Source organism: Glycine soja, chromosome 12 (assembly GCF_004193775.1).
Source record: "Glycine soja cultivar W05 chromosome 12, ASM419377v2, whole genome shotgun sequence".
Classification (NCBI taxonomy): Eukaryota; Viridiplantae; Streptophyta; class Magnoliopsida; order Fabales; family Fabaceae; genus Glycine; species Glycine soja.
Window position 1 is genome coordinate 6,934,267 of NC_041013.1, and position 24,724 is coordinate 6,958,990.

Sequence of the window (24,724 nt, forward strand, 5' to 3'; positions counted from 1 at the left end):
TGCCATCGTTGCTAGCATTGCCGCTTGCCATTGTTGCTTGCCGTTGCCAACAACTATTCATCGATTCATCAACGCATCGGTGACCCTATCTTTCTCAAAATTTCCAAATCAACTTTCCCCCAAAATTTCAACAAGCCTCGATTTTTGGTCACATTCCACCTCCAACCTTGACAATGAGCTCTCACCGGATTCTTCAGTGAATGACAATGACAGACAACTTGCAGAAGAAGGAAACACATACGCAGAGGAAGGAGACACATTTGCAGAAGAAGGAGGAGACATGTACAAAGTTGATTCCGACAAGTTGGAGAGTGTGTTACGCCTTCTCCAAACCAGTCGCTGCTTTGGCGATCGGGGACCAATTTTGGAGCCCTAAGGGAGAACCAGCTCCGATTTAGTGTTTCGGTTGCCATCGCCTCAACCACCAATCGCTGCATTGGCTGTCAAATCAGGGGCGTCTTTACTTTCTGCTGGAGTTAACAGACCTAACGGAAAGAATCCCATTGGAAATTTTTTAAAAAACCAACATATAAATCATTAGATTCAAGCAGTTGGTCTTGTGAGCTTAGCTATTCCATCATTTCAATGACATCAGACAATCCTTGGATAGTTATGGATTACTTGAGATTGTAGCTTTCGGCAAAATTGATGAATGCATTTTTCATTATTAAATTGAATATGAAGACAATGTAAATGAGCTGCATTTGATTCTAACAGATTGTTCCGTGAATACACTTACCAAGTATGATGCATACATATTATATATAGCTTGCTACAACTAGGAATTGCAATGAAGCTCGATTAAACTGCAAAAAAAGAAAAGTATATATACATTCAAAATGATTTGTCAAACTTCTCACCTTTAAGCAAGCAAAAAAAAATAAAAAATACACCTGGAAATTTCGAATGAATCAAAACTAGCCACAAGATTAATCTAATAAATTACAACACAAATAGAACCCTACAAATCCCCAATGTATACAAATTAACTCTGTAACATCACCTATTACTCTCCATCATTGAATCAACATAAGACATTTGAATCTAGACTCGATGCCCCTTCAACAGTTGAGAGCATTTAATAAAGTGAATATGTCAACCAAAGAAACCCTAGTTTTACAGGCCCACCCACTTCACCCATCTGAAAATCCGACCAACTTTCAAGGGTAATTCATAGTCATTAGCAACAGCAGGCTCTCTTCTAGCAATCTCTGCTTCGGACCAAACATATACCCCACGTTCCTGCTTACTGCCGGGTACAGTATTATCCAGGATAAAAGCGACAAGAAACGCTATCACCATGTGTAGTGAAAAAAGTGTGTTCAAGACATAGTTCAACTGCAAAAGGAACAGATTAACAAGTGCTTTTAGAAAAACCAGACATTCCAGCTTACGAGAAATTTCTACCAAGGTGTAAAAGTAAATTTTAACCAGCATTCAAGGGCCAAAATAGCATAGTTAAAGCTAATTCCAGATACATATTAACAGTTAGTTTCACTGCATCATGAATTCAAGATCTCCTATATTTCCATATAATAAAATGATTTAGCAACTATAAAATAAAGAACAGGCAGGGTTGTGATTCTGTCAAAAAAGAAGCTGCAAATATAAGCAGAAATCTTAGTCAAAACTATGCAGTAATAGGCAATTGACCTTAAAACATATAAAACCATCTAATTATTCCCTATTGAGCGTGGGTAGTTTCAACATCCATTCACAAGATCACGTAGATAGATATGTAATGACAATTTTGGGAGCCACGCCCACCTAGAGAGATGAAAGTGGCCATTGGGTTACTTTTTATCTTTTCTGAAAATCATACAGTAGTTAACAAATTTTGGGATCAAAATTTGACACAAATTCAAGCACGATGTTCATAATAGTAAAAAAGAATGACACAAGCATACCCCTCCATATTTGCTGTGGAAAGGCCCGTGAGAAGTCACAATGTAGGGCTGAAAATAACTTGGCACAGACAAGTTGGAATTTGGAGAGATGCCATATTGTTGAAAGTAGGCAGGTATGGAAAGAGAGAAAAACAATGATAACCCAACTATGATGATATTTCGAGAGCTTCCAGCCTCACTATAGCGTAGATTTGACAAGCCTAATGCTGTGAGCATTGCCCACATAAAGCAGAGGAGACCAGCAACCATGACTTCGGGAATTGAAGCAATGAATCCTCCAACCTTACCTGTTGTATGGCATAAGCAAAATTAAACATGGATAAATTTGCAAGGAGTTTTTTACAGACAAGAGGCAAAACTATATCAAATGGGAACAAGAGAAGCCGACAAAAAAACAGACCAAATAAATACACTTAGCGCAAGAAACCAACATTTTATTAAAGTTTCTATGTAGGTTGACAATGGACTTGGTAATGAATAACCAATTATATACAATGCCAGTAGCTATACTGCTTCAAGACATCATAAGTTCAACAGACAAATTAACACAAGTTAGGTTCTGTCACTTGGAAGATAGAAATCAATCTTAAATCATCAGTTCAAAAGGGCTAACTAGCCACCAGTTTTAAAGTAACAAAATGGCCATGCAAAGATTGATAAAACCTATTGAAGCATTTGGCAGCATAGAGATATGAGGCACAGATACATCAGAAAGCAGCTGCGTCCATATCCAACATGTATCAAACTCAACACATTACTTTAAATATAATTGAGCATTTTGAAGTTCTTTACATGTCCCATGATGCAAAAATAACATTGAAATTATAAAATAATATCTTGGAAATATGCAATTTAGGATGCAAAACCATTTGTAAATGCATGGAAATACTGAATATTAAAGGTTGCAAAATTATGTAATCATATTTATGTGAACAGCCTAAGCAATGTCAACATTCTGTAATACCATTCCAATGCACATCCATAAAATAATTGACATGGTATAAATAGAATTGAAGAATATAGTTTAATGAAGGACTCTGAGGAGTCAAGGCAATGAAGTCCTTAGAAATAAGTTTCTCTATTGCATACTACTTAGGCCAGGAACACTAAGCAGTGGATCAAAGACAAAAAGTACAGGTTAAAATCTTCTACAGGCATTTTAAGTAAATAAAATCAAATCACAGGTCAGTAACCTAAGACAATTCTTTTCACTTTTCAAATTACAGGTCAGTAACCTAAGAGTTTTGTCAACATCATATATTGGATTTTCTAACATAACTGCTCATTTCATTACTAAGATCTGGTATAGTTAGTCTTAACTTGAAAGACCAGTTTCTCACTTTCTGAGTGCATAATTCAGAGTGCAAACAAACACATGTAAAGCTGCTAGCGGTTTAGCCTTGCCTTAAATGGCACCACAGATGTCTATTAGAAAATTGTCAGTATATTACAATAACACAGTCAATATTACAAAGGGAATTGGGCCAGAAGCTAGCAAGGCCCAAATTGATGTAACATGAATCAGTTTAGTAGTTAGTGTTGGTTAGAAGTCTGGATTAGCGTCGGTTAGGGACGGTTGTTATGCATGGGAGAGTAACAAATCAAGGGATCTGGTTGTTGAACAGTGTAAGGCATTTAGGAGAGAGTCCAGGGTCTAATTTCTCCGGAGCATTATCATATAGTATTTCCCTTTCCAGGCTGCACTCGCACTGAGCCAGACCCATAGATTTTTCCTATTTAATAAAGATTCTTTCTTTCCGTTTTCAATGGTAACAACATAACATATTATATTACAACCAGAATAAGAAGCCCACAGGAAAGCCTAATGCCGTTGAATCTATTCTCTAGAATCTACCACAGTTTATGTCCTTCCTCTCTTAACTCCAATGCTATCAAGTTTGACTTCATAAACCCTAGGCTTTCTCATCACTCTATGTGCACATTACAGAATTATTTGCAATAACTTGTAAATTTTTACATCACCATCTAATTCGATAAGAGAGGAATTAAACCAATATAAGTCAAAAATATTCTTACACCACTCATAATTTCATATAGAATTTGATTTTTGTTGATCCAAACATTGAACTATGATTATCAATTACCTATACCATTTGTGTCAAATTTTGTAAAAAAATGAACCTATGAAATACTAAATAGATTAATGTAAAAGTTCACAAATATGATCTATGATAAGAACTTCTGATCCAACTGCAATGTAAAATAATTATCCAATAAAAATTATTGAATGATGCAAGAATGCTTTTATCTACACCAATTAAACAGATCCTGCCTCATTGTCCTTTATTCACTTGTTAGGAAATCATTGATCAGTTGCAAATTGCAGTAGCCATTTGTTTGGACAAGAATTCACATAGGATTAGAAACTTAGAATTCACTTGGAATCCACATCGTAATGAATGAAAGTAATGAAAAATTTGTTATCCTACTGCCTCTAATTCTTCAGGAAGCCTAATTTCCAGAAATGATGTTACAAACATCATATGGTTTTCCACAAAACTATTGCCCAAAGTACTGCAGACCAGCAAAATGAAATTTCAGAGTCACTGGGAAACCAAAGAAATTGCATGGTAAATAATACCACAAACTACATGAGTTCCTTACAAGAAAAATCAAGGATACACAACCCAAATTGGCTTTTCATCCCAGTAACTCATTGTTCATAATAAGTACACTTCTAATGAAGGTTAGATCCAAGAACAGAAAGATAACAGACACTTACCTATAAGAGACAACACTATCAGAAAGCATGCACCCAGTTGAACTGCCCTGCGGCTTCCCATTTTAGTCACAGCAATTGTGTGAACATTTTCAGTTAAAGTTGTAGATCCAGTTCCAGTTCCCCAGAGACCAGCCAAGACACTAGCAAGACCTTCCAAACCAATTCCTCGACTAAGAACTCCGGGAGTTGGCGGTCTGGATGCTACCAGTAATGAAGATGCATGGTATGAGCCAACCTACAAAAAGATTAAAGTAAATGAATATCAATGACACAGTACAGCGATTAGTTACAATCCTGCATATTGAGAAAAATACAAGTAACATTGTTTTAATTGAGATATTATACAGTTGTTCTCTAGAACATCAATACATATTGTAATTGGTATCTACCTAGTGTGGAAAAAAGGATGGACAAAAGAAAAGGCATTGATAATGTAAAAACAATGTGACAAGTAGACAACAATATTTTTTAAGTTTGGATCTGATAAAGTATCATTTTAATAGCAAAAGTTTTCCACCTTCCTTGACAAAGTATGCAGTTAAAATGAATTTACAAATAGTTTTAACTCTTAAGTGAATAGAATAAGTTTCATATTTCATCATCCAGGCCATCGTTTTTATTAAACATATATCATAGTGGTAGGTCCAAATCATAATTCCCAACAAAGCCTGTATCACATCCAAGAAAAAGAACAACCTTATAAATACAATATTTCTAAAAAATAGTTATAAAGTTGGTAAAAGGGCCCTGTAGATAATTAGTTTTTCCTAAAATAACACAAGCAAGTCAAATGATCATATTCAGACTCAAGATAAAATACAGCTCAGGAACCAAAACAGAGAAAGTAAAAAAACTAACCGAATCCACAGATGAGATTAAGGAAACCACACACATCACAATAGCCATTTTCCAGTGGAAGACAGGAGTACCCCATTGTAGTGGATAAGGAAACCTAAACCATGAAGAGGATTTCAATGCTTGAGAAGTATCAACCCGACAGTGCCTCATCCTTGAGAAATGCTTTCTGCAGTGCTCTGAAACCATATTTGAGGCAGGTATATTTGCATCACACCCTTTGTAGCTGTAAACTCCTGCTTCAGTCAGCATGAAAGAAAATGCCCATGTAATTGCCAGACCCAGAGGAACCTAGCAGTTAGGTGATGAAAACAGAAATCATTTGCTACACCACAAATTTTATTTCAACTACTGAAGAGTAATGTAAGATATTGTAATGTTCAACTTACCGCATATATTAGAAATATGCGATGTCCAAGAACAGATATCTTACGAAGATACTGTGGAAAGCAAGAAATAATAAATTAAAAGTTCTAGTACATCAAAACAAACAATACGTTAGACACACTAGGATCTTTTAAATAAAGAATAAATAAATGAATCCATATTAAAAATAAATAAATAAACACTCAAGATAAATTCAACAAACTTACAAGAGAAAAAACAATAACCACTAATATTTGTACTGCACCGATCTCAATACATGTACCAACTAATGGGAAACCATAACTGTAGAATGAAAGTCCAACTGCAGCAATAGTTGGGGATATTACTACAGGATTGATCAATCTGTAAGGAAACACATAAAATGACGCTCATTATCAGCTACGCTGAACAGAAAGTAAGATCTGAAATGTGATGTTTTTATTTCAGTCAACTGCGGCAGAGAAGTTGTTTAAACTTTAAATTGTGATGGATGGCAAAGGACATAGTTTAATATTGAACCAAAACAAAAATGGAGAGGGGGGATGCATATGTGTTGAAAGAATGACACTCAAACAAGGTATGTAAACTTTTGAAACAGCACTTTTCCGTGGCAGAATGATCACAGCATAGTAATTATGCGTGAACTGTCTGTTATCAATACTAACTTAATGATTTGGATAGAAGTATGGTACTTGATAGAACATTATGGCGGAAGTTGATCCATGTAGCCGACCCCACCTAGTGGGATAAGGCGTTGTTGTTGTTGTTGTTGTCTGTTATCAATACTCTAAACCAACCAACTAATAAATTTAGATATAACCTTAATAAATGATAAAAGAAAAATATATCATCTCCTATCTTTAAAAGTACTTAGAAACTATTTTACAAGTACATTGCTTGACTAGCTAATTTTGGTTAATATTTCACTAGCTCTATTTGGGGAGAGGGATATTTTTAGAATAATATATGTTTAGTAAAATGAAAAATAATATTTGTAATTCATTTAATATAATCAAAAAACAAGAAATGAAATCTCAGGAGTTAATACTTTTGACCCTACAAAATTTGTGTCCAAGTTTCACTGCTACCTCTACAATTCTTTAACATGAATTTCTCAGCCTTCAACATAACACTTGCATCAATCCACAATAATAAATTCTGTTTGGTGAAAAGTTGAAGTTTGTATAAGTAAAAACTAACAACAAAAAATAATGAAGCAGAGAAAATTCCAATACCATACCTTACTAACAGCGACATAAGTCCAGTATACCCAAGTAAAGTTTGGAAAGCTGCGCCAATAATTATAGCCCCCTGGAGCTCCCTCATTATATGCTTGAATTTCTTCAATTTGAGAAAAAAAATATTATTAGCTGTCTTTGTTCCAATCAATCCATCAGAAATTTACAATACAACACGACTCCCTCGAGAACTTATGAACAACTAAATAGAATTAGAAATCGTTGCAATACCCAACAACTTTGTTAGACAAAACCAACATACAGACAACAATCGATATCTTCCAGGATTCCTGCAGTCAGAATTTAACGCATTCACACAGTCGATCAACTGAAACTGTTGAATGAAAATCAGACAGCTCATAGTTTATCTCACAAATCACACTTAAAAAAACATGACTCGGCCAATCTCATCCTACATCAATGGTGTCAATTAACAGTGTGAATGCATGACTGCAAGGAATACATTTCCCATCTTGTGAAACATAAAGAAATGGGAAGAGATACAAACATTTTCATTCAATCCTTGAAACTCCGGGGAGTTGATTATCGCGAGGGCCGGTGCGAGATAAACAAAAGAAGGGCCCTGAATCAAGGGCAACCTGGAGCCAAAAGCAATATGCAAGAGAGTTGTCACCCCCGAGACAAAGAGCACGGTCGATACCACCATAGAAGTTTCCTCCTACACTCACTAACACATCAACAACTTCGCCACCAAGATTAAAACACTCAAACACAACACATCACGAAAAACAACAACTAAGCCACACGAAAACAACTCACATGAGTGCCTCCCATTGTAGGAACAATCACAAGCGGAATCAGAACCAACGAACCTAATATGGAAAAGTAGTGCTGAATTCCGTACACGCCAATAGGAACTACACAGTCAAGTAACACACGTGAAAATCGAAATCATATTTTCAATTCAAACCATCATTGAATCAAATCAATGAACCATTCAATTATTCAGAATCGAAACTCCAAAAATTCAATACCTAAACCAGGTGAATCTCTGAGTTCATACTTCATATGCGAGTGCCGCGACACAAACTCGTCGTCATCCGCCGGCAAACCGTCTACCACTTCCTCGTGCCTCGCCGTCCTCCGCGGCGGCGGCTCCGCCGCCGGCGCCTGTCCGTTGGTGCTGAGAACAGAACTCTTCGGCACGCCGTCGGAGTCTCTCCGCTTCTTTGCCGCCGCAGGAGGCGGAGGAACCGGAACGGGAGCCTTGTCGCCGTTGGTGACGCCGTTAGCGGTGGCCGGAGTCCGAACACGACCGGCCTCGAGATCTACGTTGGGAGGCGGGGTGGTTATCGGGCCGGAATCGGTGACATTGGTCTCGCCGGAGAGTTTGGGCCTGAAGCCGGTTTTCTTGGCCCAAGAAGAAGGCGGCATGGGCTTGGGCTCCGGCGGCGACGGAGCGTGTCGGTTACGGTTGTTAGGATTGGAATTGGACATTTTTGGAATAAGCTATGCGTAGTGGTGCTGGAGCATAGCTTAATGGTTTTGCAGATCTGGCGCGTGGAGTTGCAGCAATGAAGAAGGGTTTAACGCGCCAATTAAGTGAGAACGAAAATGGAGAATGTGCAGTGAAGTGTGGGAAGCAGAATTGGAAAGAGAGTGGAGAGTGTGAACTAAGTAAGAAGTGTAGAGAGAAAGCCGTTGGTATTTATTTATTAGAATAGATATTTTTCTAGTCTTTTCTTTTGTTCCTTTTGTTCTTTTCCCGGGACAATCGGTGGAGTTGAAAAATCGCATTTAGATTGTGTTAGAATGGATTATTAGTTCATTACATTACATGGGTTCGGAAGAAAGAAACAAAATAAGATGAAGGAACTGTGACGCCCTTGTTAAACGGAGCAACGTCAGGACTCAGGGATTATTAAATCCTACTGACTCCTCCATGATTATAAGAAATAACTGATTAATTTATGTTTTTTTTTTGAAAAAGTTAATTAATTTAATTGTTAGTATTAAATTTATCTTCAATTCTATTAGAAACCTACTACTCATATTCTCCCATCTTCATGAGAGAGAAAGATAATTCATGATCGTTTAATCAAAAAATAATTAATATACAAAAGAGATAGAATAAAATCTTATAATAATAAGAGATAAAAGAAATTAATAAGTATGTTATATAAATAGAAACACATTGTTTTAACATATAAAATATGTTTCTATTTTTTTTTAAATAAAATTCATGTATTTTAAATATATTTATTTATGGTTGAGTTTGAATGACCAATTTAATTCCTAAAAGCGTACGGAGATTTCAAACTACTCACTGAATTCTGATTAATTTTTAAAAAATCTTAAAAGTAGTTTATCTCTTTCACACTTATTATTAAAATGCATTTAGTACCATCTAAATATCTAATTACTATTGGCCATATTTAATTTTTCTACTCAACTATATTTTAATGCGTCACAATAAGTACTTATTTTCTAGTGTGCTGTCTTCTTATTTAATGTGTCCTTTCCGTGAGGGCTTCATGTTTTATTATTTTCATTGATTTAGATTTATCCTGATTGATAGGTCTGCAATTTCTTTTTCGGTAGGTTGCAATTGTCAATCAGTTTCATACTTTCATGATGGTATTTGTATACGAGATTAATTTTTATGTAATAACATGTTAACCGATAAGAAATTATTAATATATAGTATTATTTTTTAAATATTTATTATAAAAATTAATAAATTTATCATAAACATTAAGTTATAATTGAACAATAGTGTAAATAGTTATATTAAAAATGGATAAATTATTTTCTCTTTTTATATAAATAGTAATTTAAGGATTAATTTAGCTCATGACTTTTTTCATTGTTACTTTACACCATTATTTGACACATTACTTTATAAATTTAATTGAAATATTAATAGTCTAAAGGTTTTTTACACCATTTAATAAAAAATGACCTTATATAAGAAATTTATTGATTTTTTTATGATAATTACCTTAAAATTTATATTAAAGATAGTCTTTTTATTTCATTGACGATTTAAACACTTTACACTATAATTAAATTTATTTTATATAGATTTAAATATGTTTTTTATTATAGGAATGTGCCTTGGAGATAACAATGACAGCTTCAATAAAGCTCGAGCAGCGTTTTTCAATGACATTCCAACATTGCCAGAGACGGAAGCATTTTCACTACAAAAAAGCATTGATTGTATCCAATCTTTAAAGGTTCATAATGTGATCTTTGAAACTGATTGTTGTAAAATGATTATAAATCATTTGGGTGCAAGTAGAAATGGTCTTTTAGATTTCAATGTTATTCTAACAACTTGTAAACAGTCTTTGCTCAACTCAAACAAATGTAGTGTGGGTGTTTTGTTAGGAGATAAACTAATTTTGTGACCCATTTGTTAGTTAGGGCATCAAGTTATCATGTTAGCTCTCATGATTATGATTGCATTTCTTTACATGTATACTCAATTATCCTTAATGAAATGAAATAATCAAATTTCTTATGAAAAAAATGTTTCTGATTTCAGTTCGTGTTTTTTTTTTTAATTTTAGTCTTTGTAAAAAATTCTATTCACCGTTAGTTCTTATAAATTTGTGTTTTTTTGTCACTATTAGTCTTTTTTTTCATTTTTAGTCTTATAAATATGCATCTTTCCAATTTTGATTCTTATGAGTGTGAAAACGTTGAAACTAAAAATAAAAAATTAGAATCTTAAAGGATTAAAATTGAAAACATATAAACTTGCGGGGACTAAAAATAATAAACAAAAAACTTATAGAAACCAAAATCAAAATAATTTTTATCGGAGTGTTATTTGAAGGATAAAGTTGAATATATTTTTATATTTTTCCTTTATATATAAATATATTATGTAATTGTATTAATTAATTTAAAAATGAAAGTCTCCTGTTAGGTTTTCCCTTTTAGAATGTCACTCGCAGTCATACTCTAAAGAAATATTGAAAATTTGGATAGAAATATTAAAAATTTTGTAGTAAAATTATTTCCCTCTCTTTTTTTTTCTTTTTAACTAAATTTAAAAAATTAAACTTTAAAAAATCATTCTTTATTTTACTCCTTCCAAACAAAGGTTAAAAATAAGTTAAGTGGCATTTGATTGGAAGAGAGTTTTTATGGTGTCCCAATAATTTAAAAGAGTGATATTATTAATTTTTAACCAATCAAATTACATGTTATTTTTTCATTAATTATTTTTGTTTTTTCAAATTAGTCCTCGATGGTTACTTTTTAAAATTTTAAAATTGTAACTTTTTAAAATCAGAAAATACAATTAAAAATAACAGGATCCTAAAATCTTTTTAGTTACTTTTAATATTTTTTTATAAAGCTATGCTTAAGAAACAATAATAAGAAATTTTTAAACCCTAGACTCCAAAAGATTTTTTTTATAAAAAGTGTTGAAAGTAACTAAAAAGATTTTAGGGTTCAGACTTTTAAAGTTATCCTTAATTATATTTTTTTAATTTAAAAAAGTTACAATTTTAAAATTTTAAAAAATAACAATTAAGGACTAATTAAAAAAAACAAAAAGAATAATTAATGAGAAGATGAAATGTAATCAAAATCTCCTAAATAATTGAGGACACCATAATTTTATTTTTTTTGCATGCATTAAGGATATTTTCTAGGTGATAGCTGAAAATTAATCCCTTTTTTACGGGAAAGATCACCTATATGGATACAATTTGTCCCAACTAAAACTTGTCCATGCTTGATTGTAATTTGCATAATTTGCTTTATCCCAAGTGTCTCCCTTTTCCCATTTTCTCAAACGAATGCTTCAGGGACTATGTAATAGGATTGGTTTTGTTCAAGACTAGAACCATCCGATCGAGTGCATTCCAACAATGGAAACTTGAGGCATTTTGTTACAAACGCCGCTAGGAAAAACATTTTATACGACAATGATTGACCAAGAGCCGTCTTAGTATGTAAGACATTGACAATTTTATAAATAAGGGATTATCAACGAAGATAATTTTATAAAAATCGTCTTAGAGAATTATCATTCTATGATTATATTTACGAAATCGTCTTAAAATATTTTTTGTTATTTTTACTCCTCCTCTTGGGTTTCCAAAATGGAGCAGTCGCGCTGGTTCCTGCTTCCTTCCAGTCCAACCAGTTCTATGTCCAGTCCGCCACCTCTCACAGTGCCATGAACAACATCCGCAAGGACCTCATCCACGATTTTCCCCAAAAAACCATCTTCGACTTCCTCAACAAGAATGACCTCTCCTTTGGCGTCTACTACCAGAACATCCATGTCACGCTCTTCTTCAAGAGCGCAAGCTCAAGAATGTGGTAAAGTTCCACGACTATGCCTTGAAGTTCAAGAAGCACGCCCAAAAGGGGAAGCTGCTGAATATTGAAAATGAATTGGAACTCATATTCAAATATTTGAGCATTTTTTATTTTTGCGATTTTTAAAATGAAACTAATGATAAAAAATGATAGAAGTTGCTTGATTTATTTTTTAGTTTTTCTTTATAGTTGGAAAGTATACATTTTTTATGTTGTAGTTCTAAGTTTTAATTTTTAATATGTAATTGGAGAAGTATATATATATATCCAAAATAAAATAATTATGAAAAAATAAATTACTTTATTTAAATAATAAAATTTATAAGTGGAAAAATTAGTTATCTTAGTCTGGGTAAAATATTTTATAAATGAAATAAAATTTTAGAAAGATTTTCATCATTTTATCAAAATAAGAAATTTTAGAAATGAAAAAAAATTAATTGTTGTATCCAAATATAGGATTTTAAAAATAAAAACAAATTTCCTTATCTAAACAACAATATATAAAAATAAAAGAATTTAAATTGAAGTAATTAAAATTCTTAAAATTTAAATTGAAGTAATTAAAATTCCTTAAAATTCTAAAATCTTTCCTCCAAACAAAACCTAAAGGAATTGTTATACGGACACTAATTCAAAATAAATTATGCCAGTATAACTAATATCGAATCTGACAGTTTAATTGTTATGTTTACAAGGGTAGTTTTTCAACGGTGAGAAAACATTAAATAATTTTATTTTATTTTTTTAATTATATATTATAATGTATAAAATTTTATTAATTTTATAATAATTATCTTAAAGATTATATTAATAACAATTTACAATAGTTAACAGCATAATTTTTTTTTTCGTAACAATGCATGCGCATCAAACTTATTAAGAAAAATAATATAGTAAACAAAATTGTGTTCACAAATGAAAAAGATGGGTCCCCGATGATGGTGTCAGCAAATGACAAACGACACATGTAGAAAATGAAGGCATGGTGATGGTGGGGTACACTTCACAAGTTATCAAGAACTATAATAATTATAGTGAGATAAGTGGAAAAAATACAAAATATAAAATGCTAGCTGTAAACAATGGTGCAAACTGCAAAGACTCGAATGAAGAAAGCGACGGCTACTTTTGGAGGTTTGAGTCGCATTGAGTCTTCTGTATATTGCCCTAAGTTTGCAAACACCTACTAGCCGTTTCATAATGAAAGCAACTAGGCACAAGAAAAAAGCTAATAACATAAAAATTATAAGATTTTTAAAAATATCTATAGTAACATATCAATCGTATTACTTTATCAAATTTTCTAAATAACTATTATTTATAGTATTTAAGAACTTTGAATAAAATGCACTCCGCAAGTTAACATTCTAAATATCAATAAACATCCCTCTGATATTCTCTCTTTTACTAGGAGAGGAGGCAATAAAGTTGCTCATGCACTTGCTTCTTTAGCTTTTTCATGGAATGAATTGTACATGGGTTGAGAGGTTCCAACACAAATTGAATCTCTTATTGCTACTGATGTAATTAATCTTTCTGATGTTGATTCATAAAACTCCCAATATTCTCCCTAAAAATAAACTATCAATAAACATAAACCATGAAAAGTACCCCCAGAAACATGCACACAGTGTTTAACTAGTTTGTTATCACAATTTTTTTTTTTAAGTATAAAAAGATCAGGTGAGTTGAATTTTTGAAACTTACCAAATTAGAGCATACTTTAAGGTTTAATAAATTTTTTGTACAGGGAGTAAAATTCGAATTCACATCCTTTTTTCTTTTGAATTTCTCACATGTCTTTTTCGAAAATAATTTTATTTGATACATTTCTATTAGACCCAAACAAATCCATTGTTAATTCATGTTTTTATGTAATATAAGTCTAATTCTTATCAACTGAATTAACTTTTGTTAAATTTTATGAGAAGTATGATTATTGAAGAAATAATTTTTTTCATTTTTATGAGCTTGCTAATTCAGTAAGTAAAGGATTGAAAAAATAGTGTCAATATGTTAAAGGGAGAAAAATATTAATTATTTCAGGATATTAAAATGTAAAATCTATTATCTATTTTTTTAATAACACTAACAATTTTTTTTTAAAAAAAAGTGCTCCTCCTCATTTTGTTAAATTTTGACGTGACTTAGGTGTAGTCTATCTCTCTAACAACAACGTAGCCCAACCCAGAACCAAAGGTAAGGGATCCTCCACTCGATCTACATAGTTCCCTTACTTGATTTTGTAACAACAACCTTGCCTAAAATTTGCACTTCCACATTATTGGGTATATGCAACTAACATATTTCATATGAAACAAATAAAACAGTTATCACTTTCAAAAATAAATAAACCAGTTACCGAAAGATAAAAATGAAACAAATAAAACAAAAATTGAACTACTATGAGCAAAAGTAGTAGCACTACATACGCCGAAATGTTTTTTGCAGATTTCAACTACACTTTGTATAAATGAAAGGCTAAATCTATACAAAAACGAACATCACAAATACAGCGCATGGCAAGGATAATAAACGAGAAAACAAACAATTAACACTCCACTCATCAACTTCAATACTTATTACTTATATTGGTTACCACTGCACCTTTAACTAAATTAATAATTTCCAACTTTTGATCACTCCCAATCCCATCACCAGACTTTACGAATCTGACAATACCATTTTCACTCAGAAAATCTTGTTTCGTTGTTCACACCGTCACTCTCGGTTCTAATACTACACAAAATTAATGCTAAACTGCGTTGTAATATATATTCTTTTGACCTAGGTTACCTGGTATCTAACTTTGCCAAAAATCAAAGACTATAATACCGAAATTTATTCAAGAGGCTGATCCTTTCTATATATGTACCTTATAATATTGAGGGGTTATAAAATTGATTTAGTGATATATGTATAAGAAATCCAAAAGAATAGAGGTTTTGGATTCGAATCTTTCCCCTAACAAAAAATTAACAACTAATAAGTTTAATTATTTATTTAGTTTGTATAGTTTTCAAATTTATTCTTTTTAATATCAATAGTTAATAAGTGAATTTTTTAGTTCATGAAATTTAATAAGTGAATTTTTTAGTTCCTAAAATTTACATCTTAATTTTCAAAAGTTCTCTGCCGTTAATTTTATTTTTTAACTTTTTTAGTTAAAAATTTTTAACGACCTTTTCAAAATTAATATATAAACTTCAAAAATTAAAAAATTCACTGTAGAAACTAAAATAAATAAATTTGAAAACTATAAAGATTAAATAGATAATTAAACCTAACTAATATTTATTAATAAAAAAATAACCTTAGTATTAAACTTGATGACCAGATAAATGATAAATGTGATGTGAATGAATTTATATGGAGTTATTGTAGTATAATAAGCGGTGTTGAATTTTAAAACTTTGCCTCAAGTAGGATTTTCATGGTCGATTGTATACAGAAAAGCAGTGAAGTAGATCAAACTACTTTAATATTCGATCCTATTGGTTACATGCCATAATTGTGTTGTAATAGATAAAATAATGCTATCTGTATACGTACGCGGTGATGCGATTGCGCATGCAATTGTGTTAGAACTTAAAAATGTTAGATACCTCGATATGCTTGGATTGGAACAATCAAATCATTTCAAATATTTTAGAGGTTACTGTACGAATCAATCATGCAAAAAAATTCCGGCGCTCCATCCCTTCTTCTCTTCTGTGTTTATCTATTAAAGGGAGACTTTTGAAATTGATTCATTCATTCATTCAGTATTGTGTTTGTGAAAAGCAGAGTGCTGATTGCCATTGTCATTTAAACAAGTATATATATTATACCAAAAGATCATGATATTCGATCCATGACAATATTCAACGCAGTCATCGATTGGATTTGAGTATTATAACCGCGAATCAGGAACTTATAAACATGACACTATTCGCCTAGAGGTTTTGTGCAGAATAATTGAACTCAAAGTCATCAAGATATGGCTCCACTGTCTACCCTCCTCTTCTTTCTTTAGTTTTGTTTTTTTTTTTTGATGCATCCCTTTCTTTAGATATATACATGAATTAGATATTTTCAATTCCAAATATGACCTTGCCTAGGCTTTCATATATAAACTAGAAAAATACCAAACCCAAACCTAATCAAAACAGTTTTTTCTTCATTTTAAAGTCAGACAGATATAGATATATAGTGTGTTTGTATTTTCGGTTGGAGGGTCCAAAAGTATGTTTGAGAGAAAAATGAGTTTAACATCATATTTGATTTCTTCATAAAAGTATGTTTAAGAGTAAATTTTAACTTGTAAACTAATTTGGGAGAAACAACTATTGAGATATTTTTACAAACTCAATTTGCAAATTTAAATTTGCAAACTGCAATCCAAACATGCACACAAACAAGTTGATGCAATTATTTTCTTGAGTCCTGAGTCTAGACAATGCCATTAAAATGATCTTGTTATGACTTAAGAATTGTGATTTCGTTGTGTCATAGAAATTACATCACAAAGAAGTCATAATTTTGTTAGGTTGCAAATTATGTAATTAATATCTAAGTTATTTCTATTTGTTAAATAATGAAAAAAAAAATGTATAGCAGAAGGATGATTTTGTTGTACGTTATGTAATGAAATCATGCTTCCATTATACATTCTTTGTTAATCTCCATTTGCACGGTAAAATTATGATTTTATTGTATATTTTTTTTTTCACAAATCCAATTACACTACAAAATTACACTTTTGTTACACTAATGGGGTGCGAAAAAATGTACAATGGTTTGCACAGTGTTTTCTACATCTTCATTGGTGCAACAAAATTGTATTTTCATTATGAATTGTGGGAAAGAATGTTTGGAAATTTTTAAAAATGATAGGGGCTAATAGCAACTCTGTTGGGCCAATAGCAATCTCCTTTTCAGATCTTGCTCTAGGACCATGATGGTGAATAAGGGTGGGACAGCCGTACACCTAAGGTGGGTTGAGTATAATGGAAATCAACTCTTCCGGTTTGTAAAAAAAAAAAAAAACAAATCTCTTCGTGTCCAGTTTCACTAATTTTTCTATTTTTGTGTAAAATCGTAGAGTTTTTTCTTGGTACATAAAACATAGAGTTTTTCTGGGGGGAGTATAAAATAAAATAAAAATATTTTTTTGACAATATTTGATATATTAAAATTTTAAAAAGGAATTTATTAAATATATATATTTTTTAAAAAAATACATTACTTTTTGACATGGGCTGAATAGGTATGTGAGAAAAAATTGGGCTGGAGAGATGCAATCCAGAAAGTCTAGTTTTAAGTTGTGCAAATTAAATAAGAGGCTTAAATATTTTTTTAGTCCTTAAAATTTAATAATTTTTATTTTTATTCTTGTAATTTTTTTTATTCTTAGTCCTTAAAAATTATGTTTATTTTATTTTTTTATCATTATTATAGTACTTTAGATAAAATTTTGATCACTGTTCAAGACACTATCTAAAATGTGTTAAGAATAAAAAATAAAACAAACATAATTTACAATAATTAAAAATAAAAAAATAATTTTACAAGAATAGAAAATAAAAAATACTAAATTATAAGGACTAAAAAATATTTAAAGCTGCCTAAATTAAAATATGATACAATTAATTGGTATATACCAACATATAAAGTATAATAATTTGAGGTCATAGAATTAATTAAAATTCATTGAAAATTATAAAATTCTATGACTTTACTTTTTATTTAATGAATTAAATTTTAAATATTGATTTTTTTAATAAATTTGAACCACTAATAAATAATGTGTTAGAATGAATGTATAGACAAAAAAAATATTTAAATTTTTTTTATAGTTTACAAATTAAAAATGGATTTATTAAAAAATTGTTTATATTGATAAATATAGTACTATAAGTAGAACTAAAATTATATAACCAATATTTATTTATTTTTGATTGTTTTAATAAAATTACTGAAAATATGTTAATAGTCTAAATATCTTCTACACAATCATTTCATCATAAAACTATTAACATTTGATCAATATAGCATGGTCGCTAAATAATCTTATTTCTTAAATATATGATTATGAGTTTGATATTTATCTTATGTGAGAAGTTCGAATGCCAATAAGAGAAACAGAAAAAAAAAGAAACAAATTCCATATAAAATTATTGAAATGTTGTACAATTAAAAAAATTGTTTTTATAATAATTATTTTAAAGTATGTTTATATTATTAGATCCGGATAAAATTAGATTTAATTTCTTTAAATAGGATCTCGTGTTAGAGTTTTATCTCAAATTTACAAAATATTAGTTTTTATTTTATCAATTTAAATTACTTGATATTTGAGTTCGACACATATGAATAAAAATAATTTATTTATAATACATACAAAAACACAGTTTCACTTTATTAAGTTTAATACCAATGGATCTTCAATACAAAAATTTTATAATAAAATTAAAAAAACTGATAAGAAAAGTATATCTTTTGGTAAAAGAAAAAAAGAAAAGTATATCATATTAGTATATCAAATAACTTATTACAACCATAGATAATTATCTTATTGATCTTATCCTATTTTATCCTGACCTTTTATATTATTAGGAAATTTAAATTAAATTCAAATTATTATTATTAATTTATTATAAACAAAAGAAAGAATTTGAGATTTATAGTAATTTTTAGATTTAATTTCTCTCTATCTATATTTTATTTATTTATCAATCCCTATTTTCAGATTCTCACTGGCTCACGGCCTGCAACCCTCGAAACGTGAATAGCCGTGGCGGCCACCTATTTCTCTGTTTAACGTCTTCACTCATTCTCATTTTCGCCTCAAACTACTTCTTCCACCGATCACTGTTCAGCAGGTTCTCCCCTTCTTTTGTCTTTTTTTTCTTCTTCTAAATTCAGTGATCAATTAACGCGCAAACAATAATTTAGAATTTCAGTTTCGTTGTTAAGTGTTTGCTTGGAAAATTGTTGCTGCAGGATTTTCTTTGCTGTTCACTACGTAGTCTAACTATAATACCAGTTTTTGTCTATTGCTTTCGTTGATATTTTAGTGTTTCCTTAGGTTTTTTTTTTCTCTTAAATAATTGTTCTGCTGACTTTATTTTTTTATCGGCAAATGTTGATTGTTAATATTGTCAGTTTTTGTTAGTGGAATTCGAACTGCGATCTTTCCCTCCTTTTCTTCTTCCTTTACAACTAGATCAACCATATATCCCCATTGTTCTGCTGGCTTATATCTTTGTATTGACATTTTCATCATATAAGTAGATTGTAGATACTGGTATTATTTGTCTATAATAATATTGAATCTCTTATGGTTGTTGTTGTTTAATTTTTTGTTTCTCTTTTGGTCATTTTTTTTTTGTAGAGAAGTGTTGCCTTGGTCTCTTGAGGTGCAATGAGATTGGAGAAGTGTTGGTTCTGTTCTTCTACCATATACCCTGGACATGGAATCCAGTTTGTTCGTAATGATGCAAAGGTAAGCTCATTTCTTACACCACTCTCCTTGTAAGTCTTATCTATGTGCTTAGGGATGAAACAGAACTGAACTAACTTAAAATTACATTGAGACCTGACTCGTTAGTTTGCTTGATGAACTTGGTTCATCAATTAAATGTGTCAAACTTGAGCTGAAGATTAATAGTGTGCTTGTTTTCATTTTTGAAATGCTCAAATTGAGGTTTGACCCAACCCAACAAGACTCAAGCTTTTCTGTCAAGGTGTCTTGAAAGTTGTCCTAACCACAAAACAAACCAAACACAAACTAAACTATACAGGGATACACCTAGTGACATGTGTACATCTCTGTGTCAGTGAGTTAGAGAAAGAGAGAGAGAGAATGGTTGATAATATTTATGTAACCTATCTTATTTTGACTCTTGGTTCATGTAATTTCAGTTCTTGAACTGAACCAAACAGTTTATGAACTGAAATTGTGTTGGACATGAGTTGAAAAAATTGATTCATATAAAACTCAGTTTTGAAATTTGAAACAAACCAAATCTTGTTTAGTTGAGCTAGGTTTGACTTGACTAGTCACTAGACTTGTTTTCAACCCTATATATGCATTGGTTTGTTTGTGTTCTTGCAACTATAGAACTATTAGTTACGGATTGGTTGCTCTAGTTGGATCAATTAAGGAATCTGGAAGTGAGGCTCAACCACTATAGCAGCTAGCTACTATCTAAAGCTGCAGTCTTCCACCTTAGTTTAGAAGCACTACTTATCTTTAGTCTATGCTGTGGTTTGAGATTTTAGGGTCTTTGGTCTTGACCTGACTGTCTACCGTAATCTTCTACAATGTACAGACATGGAAGGACTCAGTAAATCTGTGTCTTATGCTTGAATTGATTGTTTATATCTCCAACCAATTTCCTTGATTATCACTATTTCATTTTCATCTGTAATTAGCATAGACATAATAGTCAGTAGTGCACCATAGGGGAGTGATTTTAATAGGGTTTGCAAAATTGCAATAGCAGTCAAATAGCGGGTTTACCATGATATAAGCTTCAAGTTCAAAAACCTCTTTTTGTTCCTAAAGTCGTTTTGGATAAATTTGTGATTTCTCCCTCATTTTATAAAGCATTTTTTGCTTCAGAAACATAATAGGATTTGAAACCCTTCTTCCTTGACCATTCCACAAAAAGTTGCCTTTGTTTGTTGACCTCTGTTCCTTTAGACTTTACAGGAGTATTTTTTTCCTTGTCTTCCATTCTTCTTCTTTGGGTTATTTAAACTTCTTAGTTCACATTTGGCCAACTTTTATCTAATTTGTTATATTCTTTTTCTTTTACCATCATCTTCATTTTTTACATCATTACTATGTTATTGTTGTTCCTAGATTTATAGTGATTGTGTGTAACTATGATTTATTATTTATCATGAATTTCTTCAACTTTTTGAGTATTTATATGTGTAGTATAAATTATTAGTTTGTATTATAATATTTAAAATTGTGGCCATCTTGCATCATGCTATCCCGCCATAACATTTTGGCTATGGTAACTGGTAGACACCCAAGAGTAATGAATTATTATGTATGTTCATAGATCCACTCCACTTCACATGACACATGTAATTCAGGTTTCTGACAACTGTTCTTCAGATTTTTCGGTTTTGTAGATCTAAATGCCACAAAAACTTTAAAATGAAGAGGAACCCTCGGAAAGTAAAATGGACAAAGGCATATAGACGAGTGCATGGAAAGGATATGACACAGGTAAATGAAATTAACTTTGTTTGCCTTTCTGTCATGGTCTTATACATGTGTTGTTTACTACTGTCTTGGTTTGGAGAAGCTTCAGCATTATTATATTTACATGCTGTTTCAGGACTCGACCTTTGAGTTTGAGAGAAAGCGAAACAGACCTGAGAGATATGACAGGAATCTTGCTGAGAATGTCCTCAAGGCCATTCCAAAGATTGATAAAATCAGAGTCACCAGGGAGGAGAAACACCATAAGAATAGGTTATTCTTTGACTCCATCTTTTTATTTTAATCTGAAAGTTTTATAAGTACCATGTGTTTTCTTTTTGCTCTCAGCTGACATTTTGCGAAATCTCTCGTAGGATGAAAGGCAAGAAGCAGAAGCTGCAAATGGAGGCAGCTAGGGAGTTGGAGCAGGGCATAAGTCTGGTCAAAGCTCCATCTGTGCTTCAAAAGGACCCTTCTCTCACTTTACCCAAGATCAAAGTTGGGGTTTCTCAACAACAATCAGAGGACAATCATCCCATGGAAGAGTGATGTCATGTCAATGCTGCACTTTCAACCCCAGTTTTGTGATTTTGTGCTTCATAGGTGGATTCGTTGTCCAAATTACAAGTTGGTTCATTGCTGATCCGACATGTGAATGATGCGATTTTGAAACAAAAGTTTTGGCCGTTGAAAATATGTTAGTGATATTGTTTTTGGACACAATAATAGTCCTGTGCGACAGTGAACTATTATATAAACCAAAGCAGAAAGACGTTGCCCAACAAGAAGTCGCCTTGGACTTATTCGAGTATTCAATCTGTTAATCTCAAGCCAAATGTTAAATTTGTAGGTAAGTAAAAGTTCTTTATACTAGGTACTTCACTAATTTGACTGATGAATGCCTATTTAGAACATAGAAGATGCTATTTTGACATCTTAGTCATATTTTTGATGGATTTGGTAATGTCATATCATTCTCAACATCTTTTTATTTTTTATTCCAATAGTAGATCTTATTTTGAGATCTTAAATCATTTTTTTTAAGTCTTACAAGAATTGGATTAAAATCAATTTTGTGGAAAGGGTAAATTTTTTTTTTTTAAATGGATGCAGATTTTAATAGTTTTGTTTTTATAAGAATTGGATCTACACATGAAGGTTCATTATCTTGCTCTAATACTGCTCTAATAATAGATATTAGGTAGATCAGATCTTGAAGTTAAGATTTTCTTATAAGATCTCTTATTAGAGATGCAGTCTATAGATATAATTAATTTTCTGTGAGGAAACTATAGTTTTAGTGTTTGAAAGTGTATAGTATTGTGAATGATAAAAAAAAGTGTATAATAAGAAAATTTTAAATAAATTGCTAAAAGTGTATTATGTTAATTGTATTAGTTCAATTTTTTTTTAAAATGTGTAACTTTTTGTATGGTAAACAAATGTGTAACTTAAATGATAATATTATCACAATTAAAAAAATTAATATTAACATATGTTTAGGGATCAAAATAACAATAAATTATTAAAATTAAAGACTTAGATGAAATAATGAAAATTCTGTGAATTTCTTTATAATTTTTAAATTTCAAAGGCTAATGCGACAGTGTCATACATTTTAAGAATTTGATTTATTAAATTTTCACTGTTAACAACTATTTTACCGTAAATAATATTTTCAAATTTTGGGTATTGAAGTGAATTGAATAATGTGATATATGTAATCGATTTCATCTAATTAAAATTTTTTGTTGTTCGCGAGTGTTTGTAAAATTTATTTTAAATGGAATTTATTTTGAAAGTACTTATAACACCAACATATAAATTTTTTCTCAAAATCATATTAGGTAATATTTTAACATAATTTTAGATGACTTAACATAAGCACGACAAGTTTTCGTCTATTCAATAGTATTAATAAAATCGTCCTTCTCCTACCACAGTCAGTTGTTCAATTACTTTTAAAAATTATCTCTCAAATCTTCACTATCATATGTCAATTACAAACCATTTGAATTTCGAACCTTCTTCTTCTACTCCTTTAATCAATATCCTCCCACCCACTCCTCACTGCAAGGTCCTAATACCATTTCCATTGTTGTTAACCCCTAAACGCTAAAACCAACCTTTATTTTCTCATTTTCTCCTTTTTTTTTAATTATATAATTGGTGTTTTGATTACAACTAAAAATTTAATTGGGTACCTCAATTATTCAAAAGTTCAATTAAATCATTTAATTTTTTAAAATACTTCATTATCTAAGTCATGAACGTATCAACAATTCTGATGAATTATTGGGTCAAATGAATACTTTGGAAAGCCCAGAAAAGAAAGTTGATTGCTGAAGTATTATAAGGAGTATTGCAAGGAAAGGGGTGTTTTGTTTATTTGTGGGAAAGAATGATTCTTTGGAATCTTAGCATTTTACATTAGTGTTAATGTGTGTGTTTTTGTTCGAAATTGCTCTATTTAATAGACTGGAATTGTTAAATAGAATAACATTTAACAAAATTTTTACATTTTCCCCTTTTCAACATAACTTTAATTTGTTCAATCAATTTTAATACAAGTTAGTTATAATAAATTGTTGTGTTTTTTTTATCATTATTCTAATTTATGTGTTACAATCAGACTTTCAGTTTGCAAATGGCAGGGTCAAATGATGTTGCTAATTGCAAAGTAAGGATGAATAGCATGACATAAGTGAAAGAGGCTTTTCAAGTTAAAACTTAAATTTATGTCTTTCTCTGCTTATCCATCTTCCTTTTCATTATCATTTTATTTATTTATATAATTGGTTTTTGTTATGCCTTCTCATGTTTATTTAGTTTTTTCAGAACCCATACCTGATGATGTTGTTGTAGTTATTCAGGTGGAGAATGTTGAAATAGTGAACAAAATATATCTCATCATGCAGGTGGTTTATTTTTTCACATTTCCATTCCTCTTATTCCCTTTATCATTTCTCTTCGTTTTTTTTAGTTTTACCTTATTTTTATTATTATTTACATCAAACCTCAAATGAATGCCTGAGTGTTTCTACATGCCTTGGTCCAATCATAATTTTTTAAATATGTTTATGAATGAAGTATGTTG

General features: G+C 31.0%; 2 protein-coding genes across 2 annotated transcripts; one reads left to right on the forward strand and one right to left on the reverse strand.

The window, feature by feature from the left end:
• Window positions 1-783: 783 nt before the first annotated feature.
• On the reverse strand, window positions 784-8,787 carry LOC114379961 (nucleobase-ascorbate transporter 12-like). Its single transcript, XM_028338819.1, has 10 exons — window positions 8,105-8,787; window positions 7,890-7,987; window positions 7,618-7,788; window positions 7,112-7,212; window positions 6,099-6,234; window positions 5,895-5,945; window positions 5,509-5,796; window positions 4,651-4,885; window positions 1,908-2,194; window positions 784-1,338 (listed from the first exon to the last, which is right to left on the reverse strand). The coding sequence occupies exons 1-10, from the start codon at window positions 8,565-8,567 to the stop codon at window positions 1,117-1,119; spliced, it is 2,052 nt and encodes a 683-aa protein (XP_028194620.1). The 5' UTR covers window positions 8,568-8,787; the 3' UTR covers window positions 784-1,116.
• A 10,340-nt stretch (window positions 8,788-19,127) lies between these two features.
• Window positions 19,128-22,631, forward strand: LOC114378638 (probable ribosome biogenesis protein RLP24). The gene is made up of 5 exons (XM_028337282.1): window positions 19,128-19,285; window positions 19,798-19,908; window positions 21,538-21,651; window positions 21,764-21,900; window positions 22,002-22,631. Exons 2-5 carry the CDS (start codon window positions 19,828-19,830, stop codon window positions 22,174-22,176), a joined length of 507 nt encoding a protein of 168 aa, XP_028193083.1. The 5' UTR covers window positions 19,128-19,285; window positions 19,798-19,827; the 3' UTR covers window positions 22,177-22,631.
• The last annotated feature ends 2,093 nt before the right edge of the window (window positions 22,632-24,724 follow it).

Bases quoted from the DNA above. Each gene is read 5' to 3' on its own strand.
- LOC114379961 (XM_028338819.1), bottom strand. From the start codon at position 8,567: ATGTCCAATTCCAATCCTAACAACCGTAACCGACACGCTCCGTCGCCG. The intron at 7,988-8,104 runs GTATTGAATTTT...TTGACTGTGTAG, and splicing joins CAGAGATTCACCTGGTTTAG to TTCCTATTGGCGTGTACGGA. The intron at 7,789-7,889 runs GTGAGTTGTTTT...TAGTGAGTGTAG, and splicing joins CTACAATGGGAGGCACTCAT to GAGGAAACTTCTATGGTGGT.
- LOC114378638 (XM_028337282.1), top strand. From the start codon at position 19,828: ATGAGATTGGAGAAGTGTTGGTTCTGTTCTTCTACCATATACCCTGGA. The intron at 19,909-21,537 runs GTAAGCTCATTT...ACTGTTCTTCAG, and splicing joins TTGTTCGTAATGATGCAAAG to ATTTTTCGGTTTTGTAGATC. The intron at 21,901-22,001 runs GTTATTCTTTGA...AATCTCTCGTAG, and splicing joins GAGAAACACCATAAGAATAG to GATGAAAGGCAAGAAGCAGA.